The 13116-nt window shown below is 37.6% G+C and overlaps 4 protein-coding genes across 8 annotated transcripts; 2 read left to right on the forward strand and 2 right to left on the reverse strand.

The window, feature by feature from the left end:
• The first annotated feature begins 905 nt into the window (after positions 1-905).
• On the forward strand, positions 906-4542 carry LOC108969318 (probable peroxisomal acyl-coenzyme A oxidase 1). Of its 4 annotated transcripts, XM_018933954.1 has the most exons (8): positions 906-1177; positions 2077-2236; positions 2298-2590; positions 2649-2826; positions 2899-3561; positions 3622-3727; positions 4030-4185; positions 4249-4542. In XM_018933954.1, the coding sequence occupies exons 1-8, from the start codon at positions 1036-1038 to the stop codon at positions 4507-4509; spliced, it is 1959 nt and encodes a 652-aa protein (XP_018789499.1). In that variant the 5' UTR covers positions 906-1035; the 3' UTR covers positions 4510-4542. The 4 variants fall into 4 exon arrangements, with proteins under 4 accessions (XP_018789499.1, XP_018789497.1, XP_018789500.1 ...); XM_018933952.1 differs by having other exon boundaries at positions 2649-3561; XM_018933955.1 differs by lacking the exon at positions 906-1177 and adding an exon at positions 1363-1633 and having other exon boundaries at positions 2649-3561.
• Positions 4543-7092: 2550 nt separating this feature from the next.
• LOC108969339 (probable peroxisomal acyl-coenzyme A oxidase 1) lies at positions 7093-11218 on the forward strand. 2 transcript variants are annotated; one of them, XM_018933984.1, is made up of 9 exons: positions 7093-7144; positions 7212-7355; positions 8480-8636; positions 8705-8997; positions 9061-9466; positions 9531-10037; positions 10410-10515; positions 10589-10744; positions 10812-11218. In XM_018933984.1, exons 2-9 carry the CDS (start codon positions 7214-7216, stop codon positions 11070-11072), a joined length of 2028 nt encoding a protein of 675 aa, XP_018789529.1. In that variant the 5' UTR covers positions 7093-7144; positions 7212-7213; the 3' UTR covers positions 11073-11218. The 2 variants fall into 2 exon arrangements, with proteins under 2 accessions (XP_018789529.1, XP_018789528.1); XM_018933983.1 differs by having other exon boundaries at positions 7106-7355.
• Positions 11219-11542: 324 nt separating this feature from the next.
• Positions 11543-12300, reverse strand: LOC108969340 (zinc finger HIT domain-containing protein 1). Its single transcript, XM_018933985.1, has one exon. It carries the CDS (start codon positions 12219-12221, stop codon positions 11757-11759), a length of 465 nt encoding a protein of 154 aa, XP_018789530.1. The 5' UTR covers positions 12222-12300; the 3' UTR covers positions 11543-11756.
• On the reverse strand, positions 12217-12699 carry LOC108969341 (general transcription factor IIH subunit 5). The gene has a single exon (XM_018933986.1). It carries the CDS (start codon positions 12519-12521, stop codon positions 12300-12302), a length of 222 nt encoding a protein of 73 aa, XP_018789531.1. The 5' UTR covers positions 12522-12699; the 3' UTR covers positions 12217-12299.
• Positions 12700-13116: the final 417 nt, after the last annotated feature.

The following is a 13116-nucleotide window of genomic DNA, read 5'->3' on the forward strand; positions in this document are numbered from 1 at the left end:
ATTTTTGTTTTGGTAAAACACAATTTTCCGCAAAACTTCCAAATATTTAATTTTGTTAGGAATTAATACTGCTCAAAATATTTATTTTATCGCTATGCTAAGCTATGAGAAGCGCGCATATTTTTGTACTGTTAAACTGAAGAGAAGTGAAAAAATCATGCTCATCACGCATAACATTGTTTGTGGAACGTGAAAGCAAAACATAACGAATGCCGGCTTTATTCCGAAATTAAATGCCGGGAAATGAACTCACTTAAATGTTCTATCAATACATATTTACACAAAAGAGAGACATACGAGGTCGAGTGATAAAGATTAGATTGGATATAATCAAAAATTTTAGTACACAAATTATCCATGGTTTATAACGCCAATCTTATGATTATTGTTGTTATTGTAGGGAAATAAAATATTCGAAAATATTTTTGTAAAATATTCGAAAATATTTTTGTCTAGTTGGTAGTTCCTTATTTTATACTGTTATACCTCTCTCGATTGGAGATTTATGATAACTTGTTGTTATCCAGCTGCTGAGTAATAGCTAAGAATGTAGAATACTAAAAATATCAGACATTGGACCTCCCCTTTGGATTAATTTGTTCTCACATTCTGAAATCGAACTGAGTTCACAATACCACTTGTACATATGTATTTTTATAGATTTGATGAACCAAAACAAAAATCGAATACATAATACTTTCGCTTATCATCGAGCTTTTTCCCTTTTTGTTTACCAACACGCTTTTTCAATATGTACTCAAGCGGATTGCTTTCACCTCTGCCTACACCACACTTTACCTACTACAACTTGTACCGCAATAGAGCTTTTCTCACCTAAACCACACCAAAGAACTATGGAAGGTACATAAGAGTTGGCTGACTGAAGAGCATGACGATCAGTCGGTTCGCGAACGTGCTTAGTTAAACTGTAAAGTGCGAAAGAATTCTGGAAATACACACAGTGTGACAAATAGTTTGCAGTTAAATACTTTTCATTGAATTAAATTATTTCCAATTAAAAAATTTTGAAAAATAATGCCTGCCCAGCAAAATTCGGTATCGGAACTTGTGAATCCAGATCTGCAAAAGGAACGGGATGGAGCTAGTTTCCGTGTTGACGAATTTGCGCGTTGGTGGCATGGTGGGGCGGAGAAGTTACGCCTCAAGAGAGAACTGGGTAATGAGTGTTTTAGTTTTCATATTTCGAAATGCTGAACTTTGAGCATTTCCAACATGTGTTATACCTATGTATGTTGGACTGTGAATATACTTTCACCTGTAATATTTCGATTAAGAAATGCAACCGCTAATCGATAATGATGCGAGTCATTGTACAAATACTAAAAAGGCAATAAAAACTACAGCTTAGAAGATGAATTCAAAGTTCATTGAATCGAATAAAATCTTTAGTTTATGTGCTTGCGTATTTTATGTCGGTTGTTTTTGTTTATCTGGCGTTGCAATAAGCGCCATGAATTGGTATAAAAAAAGGCCAGATAATTTAATTTTTAATCGTTGTTAATGGATGTTGGCTTAATAATATGACTTCCCGAATATGTGTGCAAACAATGTTGGCGGTTACTAATTCCGAACGTCGAAAGGAGCTGACTTTGACTAGCTAACCAGATCTCAGGTTCCTGACTCCTTTTCGGTGAACTATTAAAAATTATAAGGCAGCAAAGCTCGGAGACAAAAATTTATATCGAAACCAGCGTCAGACATACCAGGTCTTCGAAGAAGGAGTGAAGAAGAAGAAGCAACCAAAAGAGTATTTTGTGGAAGGAAATTTTATCCGAGACCAGCAAAGTCTAGGAAGAGAATATTCGGCGGTTTATTGTTGACATACGACCACACAATTGCTGTAAAAGGTGATCGAAAATTGGGTCTCCCGGCTGGAATTTATTCGAACCAATTAATCAATTTTAAAACAAAAAATCAAAAGCGTATCATTATAATAAGCTTCTTAGTCATAACACTAAGTTATGTGTTCTTTAAAAACACGTGTCTACAAAACACCCTTTATAATAACTATGGCTAATTATTTTTTCTTATTATTCAAAATTTTTCCAAACATAGAACAAGAGCTCTTCAACGATATGACCGAGCACAATACACTACTACACTATAAATCACATGAAGAGATCTTCGAGTTGGGGTTGAAGCAATCCTTTGAGGTGGCAAAAAAACTGCGTGCCATGCAGCAACGCATCAACCCTGGCGGCAATGATATATGGCCGTAAGACCAAAAACGACTAAAGTATGTGTCCTTAGTGAGCTCAAAACATTCACAATTTCAGCAAGCTTTATTCGTCCACTTGGATATGGGGTGCCATTCCAGCTGGCAACCCCTTTGGCGTGCAGTTCGCAATGATGGTGGATGCGATCAAAATGCAAGGCACCGATGAGCAGTGGGAACGCTTTGGCAAACGCGTTGAGAACTTCGAAATTACGGGCACTTATGCACAAACTGAATTAGGACATGGCACATTCTTGCGTGGGCTAGAGACACGTGCCGACTACGATCGTACTACGCAGGAGTTCGTGTTGAATACGCCGTCGCTGTCCGCATATAAATGGTGGCCGGGCGGCTGTGAGTAAACAAATTTAATGTTTTGTTCATTGTTTGTTTATTAAACTCTCACCTTCAGTGGGTCACAGCTGTAATTATTGCTTGTTGGTGGCTCAGCTGTACATCGACAATGAGCCGATGGGCGTACAAATGTTTTTCGTGCAGTTGCGCGACGAAGAAACACATATGCCGTTGCCGGGCATCGATATTGGTGAGATCGGGCATAAAATGGGTTTCTATGGTACTAACAACGGTTTCTTGGGCTTCAAAAATGTACGTATACCACGCACGAATATGATGATGCGAAATGCTAAAGTACAATCGGATGGCACATTCGTGAAGAGTCCCGCTTCCGTGCTCACCTACTTCACCATGGTGATGATGCGTTGTATGATTGCGGCAGATAATGCTTTGCTGCTTGCTTCAGCAGCTACAATTGCAACACGCTATTCAGCTGTGCGTCGTCAAAGTCCCATCAATCCGAATGAACCCGAACCACAAATTATCGATCATGTAACACAACAAATGAAACTCTTTCCCGAAATTGCTACGGCAGTCGCACATCAACTCGCCACAAATTCGCTGTGGTCAATGTATTATGAGACTTACGGTGATATTGAGCGTGGTAGTTACACACGTCTACCGGAATTGCACAACTTGGCGTGTTCTTTGAAGGCACTTTGCACAGCCGATGCAAATGCGGGTGCCGAACGTTTACGTTTAGCTTGCGGTGGTCATGGTTACTTGACCTCCTCCAATTTGCATATAATCGTGGCGTCTGCCGCGGCTGCTTGTACCTATGAGGGTGAGAACACCGTGCTGCTCTTGCAGGTCGGTCGCTTTCTTATGAAATCATGGCGCGCTGCTAGTGAAGGTAAGCCACTCACACCGACAGCGCGTTATTTAGCAGCGCCGGCGCAAGGCAAAGGGTTCGGCAAATGGACGGGTGATTTGGCGAATATTGTTAGTGCGATACAGTATGCAGCAGCGAAGTGAGTCAGCGGTGGTAAAGATTTCCAGATCGTGGCTAATATTTGGTTTTATATTTGCAGCAAAGTACGTTTGGCTTTTGAGAGTATGGCGCAACGTCTGAAGCAAGGTCAAACCCAAGAAGAGGCGGCCAACAATACGGGGCTGGAATTGACACAAGCCGCAGAGGTATGTACGGTTTAATACGGGGTAGGGTTTAATATTAGTTACAAAGTAACCGCCTAAAGGGTTATAGTTTATGGGAAGAATACATACTGCTGGAATGAAATCCATGCGAATCGTGATTAAATGTACTACTGTCTGAAATAATCACTCCCAATATATATACTAGCTCATTTGGAGGCAGCATAAAACTAATATGCAGCTCAATTCGCGGTCGAATACCGAACTATAACCTCCATTTTTACTATACTCCAATATTCGCATTTCGATAAGATATATTTTCTTTAATTTAATTTCCACTTTTACAGCTCCACGGCCGCTCATTCATTGCCGCGACATTCCTGGCTCATGTAACGGGTCCTGCCGCTGCGGAGCGCTCTGCTGCATTTAATCGTGTGCTGCAGAACCTTCTCGAACTCTATTTGGTGCATACAGCACAACGTCACTTGAGTGCCATACTGCAGGTGAACGAAGAGCAAGTTATCTTAATATTTTTCTTTTACTAACACGATCTTTTCTCGTTCCAGTGTATCAACTTAAGTGACTCTGATTTGCGCACGCTGCAAACGCGTATCGAAACGGCGTTGAGGAAATTGCGACCGGATGCTGTGTCGATTGTCGATGGCTTTGACTTTCACGATCGTACTTTGAGTTCCACCTTGGGTTCCTATGCTGGTAATGTATACGAAAGCCTCTTTGCTTTAGCCAAGCAGAGTCCGTTGAATCAACAACCCGTGCCAAAATCTTTCCAAACAGTTTTAAAGCCTTTTCTTAAATCTAATTTATAACGAATTTTTTGTAAATATTATTAATGTTGAAGATGGTTTAGGTTGTATATAGTATGTTTTGAAAAAAGCTTTCAAATTTTGTTAATAAATCGTGTGTACTCGAAAAAAATAAAATTAAATTAAATATTTTCAATTTCAAAGTGGGAGTCTGGCTCACATAGGATGCTTGCTTCACCTGAAAATATTATGAGTTAGATCTCACGCAACTAGAAATTCTCAAATCGAATAGTAGCAAAGTTGAGCCTTCACTGAGAAATCGATTTTATTCAAATCTTACCGATTAAGATCTAGAGAATGTGTTCAAAATATTCAAAGAGGGTAGAGAACGTGTTGTCGACAAACCATATCCAGGACGGCCATCAACATCAACACGTCGATAAAATAAAGGAATTGGTGATTGAGAATCGACGATTAATGGTCAGAGGTCTTACTGACATCGGCAGGTTCAGTGAAAACTATTTTGAAAGATCATTTGGGCCTAAGAAAAGTGAGAGCACGTTTGGTTCTAAAATGACTCAACTTTTTCGAAGAACAGCGTCGCGTTCAAGTCTGTGAAACAATGCTTTCTGACTACCAGGATATCGGGAAAGGTATTATTACTGACGATGAGTCTTGAATCTATGATTACGTACCGGAAACAGGCGATCAATCAGCCGAATATCGTGTCAAAGGTGATTGGAGAAAACTACATCAGAGCAGGTCAAAAATTGAGGTTAAGTTTTTTAGTTTTCTTCGATTATCGAGTTGCGGGGCACTCCGAAATCCTTCCGACCGGCCAACATATCGACAAAGAATACTTCTTTCAGTGTTTTGCGTGGCTTGCGTGAAGCTGTTGGTGAAAAGAGGGCGGATTTGTGGGCCGACAGCTTTTTCTTAACCGACTCTGAAAACTTAATTGCTAAAGAAACGCCTGAAACGTTAAAAAATTTCTACAAATACGAATATATCCGAAACTCTTTCTCATAATGACTTCAAATTTGCGGAAAATGCTCCCACTCGATATATATGTGTTATTTGTTGGGACTTCCGGGAGATTTGATCTAACAGGCGAGGTGGAAACATATAGGCACTTTCTCTTATATTGTGCAGCCTTTGCGAGACTAAAGCTGAAACATCTCGGCAGACATAGCCGAAACTGATATTAGCCACCGCAACAAATTCGTGAGCGGCTCAAAGCGTTTTGTCGACTTATGAGGAACTTTATAATCAATTCTAATAAGTGTTTTTGGTACCAAAATGGAGCGATGTTATAATTTGTCCAAGTGAGATCCCGTTTTTAGGAACGACCACAAAAGCTAACCACAATAGACCTAAGGTCGCGGTGCATTCCTCATTTATCAATCTAACCTATCTTGACATAACAGCCGCTTGATGCATCGTTAGGTTTCAGAGAATTTTTGAAGTATATTCGTTTTTCATATTAAAACAGAGCAATTCTAAAGAGGTGTTAGATTCAGCAGCTTATCATTAGACTCATATTATAGTAGAAGAACTAAAGAAAGTTGAAGCTGACAAATTTATAATGCTAACTAATTACTGTTTTTTTTTTTGTGTAGAAAAACTTTACCATCTTTCATTGCTAATAATACTTCATGAGCTCTGCCACATTGACAATAAATTTCCTAAAGTTCTCGGCAAGTTTTTTCAATTACCTGGACTAAAATAATCCGGTTTTTTTTTTTATACATTTCAAAACCGAATAGTCTTTGACATTAAATCTTTGAGAGCAACTTTAAAAGAGAAAAACTAGAGAGTTCTTTGGGATGAGAGCATTATAAATAACTTCTTTTCCAATAATAATCGGTTTGTAACTAACAGCAATTATAACAACTTTTGATATGATTTAAGGTAAACAAATTAAAAACGAGTTTTTGTGGCAGATTTTTGATATGGGGTAACATAATCTTATCTAGAAAATCGCAAGTGAAATGGAACTTTGGCTTTTCATTAGAATTATATGAGAACCAAGTACAAGATAAGATCTAAGAACCCTAACGATAGCAATTAATATATGTGGCCTGGTCTACGAAAAGGGAGCTAACGTGCGAAAACTAGTTTTCTGGAAAACGACTGTAAAAAAAAGCATCTCATCTTCCATCCGAATCAACTAAAAAGTGAAAATTGATTTTTTGACACCCAAGCCCCCTTTCCGTAGACCAGGTCATATATACATAATATGTATATGTGTATGTATATCTGTATATATGTATATATGTATTTGTGTATATATAGAGAATGAGAACAAACAAATATAAATTAAATAAGAAAATACAAAAAATAAAGATTGTTGTAACAAAACCACCACAAAAAATGCAAAGTCACGAATTAGTGCAACGTTAACGCATAGTAAAGCGAAAAAAAAAAATAAACCTTGTACCAACATTTGTATACCAGAAGTGAAGTGATAAGAAAGCTTTAAAGAAGAGCGCAAGCCATCACATTCTCACTTCTATCCTTCTCTTTATTTGAGAAAAGAGCAACAAATGATCGTTTGTTTTTATCGCCTGTGAGCACACTCTTCAAAAAGCTTCAACTTGTTTTGACTCAAATTTTATTTTTGCTTTAACTTGGCGACTATTTTAACGCTGACCGCAGTTGTTGTGCGCAAATACGCTGTGATTGTGGTAGAATCTTGGTAACACATATAAAATATAATATTTGCGATAAAAATATAGATTATTATACATAGTATATAATATTAGAAATGCCGACAAGTAAGAGCCTCATACCAGCACGGGTTAATCCCGATTTGGAGAAGGAACGCAGGTCGCCCAGCTTCAGTGTTGAAGAATTCCAGCACTGGTGGTATGGTGGCGCAGATAAATTGAAAGATAAGCGGGAAATCGGTGAGTCAAAGTGAAAGCTGCGGGGTCAAAGGTGTAACAGCTGGTGGGTAGAGTGGTTGAAATGTAAGAGCGGTCGCTTGAAAACTATCATTTAGAGTAAGCGAAAGCGTAATATGACTATGTTGCTGATAATACTTAAAAAAAAAAAAAAAATTAATTGTTAATAACCATTGGAAATAAATCCAACTTTTTTTTTTTGTATTAATTTCATCCATAAAAAAGTAGATTAATGTTTCGATATTCCGTTCTAAATGTTTTTTAATACGCGGTTTAAAATATAAACGTATTAAAATTGTTTGTACATTGGCTTAGCCGATCATTATCATAAACAGCCGGCATTTTATAATTACCAAATTACAAAGGTGAAAAATGATAAGCCATTTTTTATGAATTTAATGTGCCTTCATACTTTTGTACGTGGGTAACTCAGAAAGTTGCTGGTAAAAGATAATAGAAACTTAAATAAAACAAAAAAAAAATATTAATTTCGACTGCACCGAAGTTCCAATACCCCGCACAAATAAAAATAATTTAATTTTGATCGGTCAGTTTGTGTGAAAGTAACTTGCTACAGTAGTCCGATCAGAACAATTTCTTCGTTGCTTTGAACAATAATTCACGCCAAGTTTTGATAAGATATCTTGTGATATAAAAGTTTGTTTTTTTATAGAAATTGATTTAAAGCGGTCGGTTTATATGGCAGCTATACGTTATAGTAGATAAATAAGATAGTCTAAACAATTTTAGAGCTCAAAAACTGAGGGACTATTGACGTATGTATATATTGACGTGCCAACAAACGGATTGACCGTTCCCACGACAGTCGGGTCTAAGTAACCGGCAAGAGCCCGTATTTTTATGCGCCGAGGAATTTCAACTCGGCATCATACCACGAAATTACTTCAGGAATGTTTTCTGCCGCGACAACAACAATAACGGACAGCAGAATATTGCTTAACCGACTCAGCGCCAACTATTTCCGAGCGTATACAAATCTGGAAACCACAATTTATTATTATTTTACATATTTTCTATCGTTAAAAAATAAAAAAATACTTACGTCTAAGTTACACACACATACATACAATTATGGCAAGTTCACTTTTGCAATTATCCAATTATAGAAACCTACCTTTACAAAAATCTGAGAGATGGTCATCTACACGATTATCTGTCACATGAAGATGTCTACCACTTGGCTGTTAAGGATGTTACGGAGGCAGCTGTAAAGCTGCGTAAGCTACAAGAAATACGCAATCCGGGGGGTAATGACATTTGGCCGTAAGCACTAGACAACCAGCCGTGCATCTAGTATGACCATTATATTCAAAAATTACTTATGCTTACAGCAAGCTGCTCTACAGCTACGTCTCGTGGGCTATGATGCCTGCTAACCACCCCTTTGCGACGCATATAACCATGTTCGTAGATGTGCTGTTCAATCAAGGAACGCCAGAGCAAATCGAGAAATTTGCCAAGCCAGCCGCCAATTGTAATATAATCGGCACTTATGCACAAACCGAACTAGCGCATGGCACCAATGTGCGCGGCATTGAAACACGCGCAGATTACGATCGGAAAACCGATGAATTCGTCTTGAACACACCAAATTTGCAGGCCTACAAATGGTGGCCGGGAGGGCGTGAGTGCATGCAAATAACTCTATACTAATTTTTTATAAAGTTGTTAAAATTGTATTTTGCAGTGGGTCACACCGCCAACCATGCCATGGTGGTGGCACAACTCTACATCGATGGCAAACATCATGGCATACAAATGTTCATAGTGCAATTGCGCGACTTGGATACGCATATGCCTTTGCCGGGTGTGGATATTGGTGAGATTGGCAGGAAACTCGGCATGGCCGGCGTGAATCAAGGTTTTCTGGGCTTCAAGAACGTACGCATACCGCGTACAAATATGCTAATGCGTAATGCGAAAGTCTTGCCGGATGGCAGTTTCGTCGCCAGTCCTGTGTCAAGATTAAACTATATGACAATGGTGTATACACGCTGTTTAATCGTCGATCTCTCCTCTAATTCGCTGTTGCAAGCGGCCACCATAGCAACCCGTTATTCGGCGGTGAGACGGCAAAGTCCGATTAATGCCAAGTAAGTGCATTTTTTGAATAGTTTTTAGTTGCAGAACTCTCCTAAATAAATAAATATTTTGCAGCGAGCCAGAACCGCAGATTATCGATCATGTGACGCAGCAACAAAAACTCTTCTCAGAAATAGCAAATGGCATTGCTTATCGTCTTTGCGTACACTATATGTGGGAGATGTATGATCTGACGCAAAAAGAAATAGCCAATGGCGATTATAAGCGTATGACGGACATGCATATCATTTCGTGTGGTCTGAAAGTGCTTTCAAGTACCGACGGCTCTTTCGGTATTGAACGTCTACGTTTGGCTTGTGGTGGTCATGGCTATTTGACCTCGACCAATTTCAGTAATATATATGGCAATATCGTTGCTGCATACACTTATGAGGGCGAAAATACAGTGTTGTTGCTGCAAGTGGGTCGCTATTTAGTTAAGACCTGGTTACAGTTGATGCAAGGCAAGCAAATGCCACCGTTGGCTGCCTATTTGGCGGAAATGTATGGCAAAAGTGAAATGCCACCATGGAATGACAGTTTGGAGTATATGGTTAAGTTGTTGCAGTTTACGGCGACCAAGTAAGTAATCTGGCAAAAAAAAAAAAAAATTAACTTCGGTTACACGGAAGCTAGAATACACTTTACAATTAATAAAGTTTCAATACAAGAACTGTATTTTTAGCGGTCAGATTTTATGAAAGCTACAGGCTTTGGTAGTCGGATCTGAAAATTTGTTCTATGATTATAACATTGCCTTGGACAAAAATACATGCCAAATTCCGTGTAGATATCTCGTCATATAAAAACGTTTCCCTTACAAAAACTTGATTTATGTAGATCGTTCAGTTTGTACGACAGTGCAAATTTACTTCGTAGCAGACTTAATATACATACATATCTTGCTCAGGGCATAAAAATCGTTATAAAAACAATATTCTTTTTCCGTTACAGTAAAACGCGTGTGGCTTTCGAGAATCTGACCAAACGTGTGGCTGACGGTCAAACACAAGAGGAGGCAGCCAACAACACAGGCATTGAATTAACGCAGGCAGCCGAAGTAAGAAATTTTAATGCTTTACGTTTTATAGAAGTGTATTTATTCTAAATCTGAAAATTTTTCTTCAAACCAGCTTCACGCACGCCAATTCGTCGCTTCAGTGTTTTTAGATCAAATTACTGGCACAAAATCGTCAAAACGTTCTAAAGCGCTCAATTCCGTATTAGAGAATATTCTGGAATTATATTTGGTGCAAACTGTGCAGCGGCACATGCACGATATTCTCAGGGTAAATGGCAATTTAAGCTTAGTATAAGGATTTCCAAATTTATACTAATTGCTTGCTTCTTTCACAGTTTACGACATTCAGCGATGACAATCTGCGTTCGTTACAACGCCGTCTGGAGTTGTCTTTGAAAAAATTTCGTCCAGATGCTGTGTGCGTTTGTGATGGTTTTGATTTTCATGACCGTGTCTTGAACTCAACTCTAGGTTGCTATGATGGTAATGTGTATGAGCGTTTGATGGAGGCAGCAAGGAAAAGTCCGCTTAATCAAAAACCGGTGCCTGACTCTTTTGAGAAGATTTTGAAACCATTCTTGAAGTCAAATTTATAATATTTTTCATGTAATATTTGTAAATAATTGTATAATATTTAGTCTGAATGAATTTTTTGTGTGCTCTATGTAAAAAAAATAAAAAGGTGTATTCTGGGTCAAACTTTCTCGAGAAAAAAAAAATATATATATATTATTTAACTAAACTTCATAGCCAATCAGCGTATAAAATGTAATTCAGAGGACACTTCTACAAAGCACAATAAATAGCAGCTCAGCAAATTTAACTCCTACAAATTTTATTACAATTTCTTGTTCTAACCCAAAATTTACCTTTCACAGAGGAGCGCTTGAATCTAAAATTAATGTTGTTTTTGCAATTGTAGCCAGAATATAAAATTAATATTTTCAATTTCTTTATTTTTGTTTGAAGATTTGGTTGTGGTTTCATATAATTTAATAGTTCAATATTATGCCTTAAAGCGCTGCCAAATAAACAGAAGAATTGCGAAACAATTAAAAATGCGGGCTTAATATTTATAACTTAATTATATTTACCATTACAAAAGACCAATGTAACTAATAGGGCACTCGCAACTTATAATGCATAGTAAAATCATAAATTTTTACAGCAATTTAAAAAGTGTTGTTATATTCCTTGCAAAAATGAATTTACGCAATTACAATTCTCAACGCTATGTTTTAGTTTTATTATAATATATATTATATACTTAAAAGAAAGCCTCAAGCCGTCCATTTGAGACAACGTGTATCCTGATGTGTGCCAAGACAACGAATGCAGCAGTAGTGTGTGCCACACGCAGTGCAAGTGTATTTTGAAAAATTACCACAAACAGCACAGAACCGACGTGGCGGCTTATTTGGTGCGGGAGCCAAAGCATTTAAATAGTTTGGTGTATCCGTAGAATTCTGTTTGCATTCTTCAAGTAGCTGTGGAAAATTTTTACGATACTTCGCTCTATAGTATTCGGCACCTTTTCGTTTGCTTTTCTTTTCTTTAGTGTTTTTGATACCATCTTGAAATTTTGGCAATTTCTTTGACATCACCAAATCAGCATGAGGATCTTCGTGGAAATTATCTTGTTCGAGCGCTTCAAGCGCCTTGCGTGCGCGCCGTTGTCGAGCAGCTTCATCAAGTACACGTTTCTTCTCTGCATCTTTTATACGATTGGACTCRCGTCCGGTCATGATTGTTGCTTTGTAAAGTAGATTGGTTTATAGTGAAAGACTTGTATTTTATATATAGAGTAAATTTTGAGTGTAAATTTAAGGATCTTTTTCATGTAGCGGAAAACTGATGCGGTCCATTAAATCATCCACACGTGCTTGCAGCGTTTCCACTATATCAGTAGAAATGAACAAATGATTCTCATCCAAATCTTGTATGATAAATTTACGTCCCAATGCAAGCGTTTCGTCCAGATGCAAAAGAAATTGTTTCATAGCCGGATCACATTCAACAAATACACCTTTCATAACATTCACCATTGCTACGAAGTTGTTAAAATGATTTTAGAACATTTGCTTAGATTATTGTTTTGTATTGCGCAGTCCAAATTTTTGTTATTTACTTGTAGTTTTGCTTTATATTTGTGGAATTTCTCGAATGTTTACAATTGTCTCCAGAAAAAATTGGAAATTATCGCAATTACTTGTGTTCCACATTCATTCCACAAATGACAGTTGTCAGTAATATGTTGTGCTGCCATATCGTTAAAAAATAATTTTTTATTTTGATTTGTACCGAAATACCTGGCGAATAGTGTCAATTGGTTACCTCCAAATGATATCACTTGTCAGACTTATCGGTATGCCGGTAGGTAATTCTTCAGTCGGCGGAATTTTTCTGTTACAAGATCTCGTGCATTGCATTGGGTCAATCCTTTGCAAGTCAACTACTATATATTAAATCACTTGTTATTTATGTATTAAATATTTTACGACAACATGCAACATAACAACAAATCGTATACCAAAATATACAATTGCACGAGAGCACCCATTGCAGAATCTAGTGATATATGAACGGCTGATTCGGTCAATTTATTGTAAATGACTATTGTGCATGGCTATTGTGAATTGG

Source organism: Bactrocera latifrons, unplaced genomic scaffold (assembly GCF_001853355.1).
Source record: "Bactrocera latifrons isolate USDA-ARS-PBARC rearing strain unplaced genomic scaffold, ASM185335v1 scaffold_249, whole genome shotgun sequence".
Lineage (NCBI taxonomy): Eukaryota > Metazoa > Arthropoda > Insecta > Diptera > Tephritidae > Bactrocera > Bactrocera latifrons.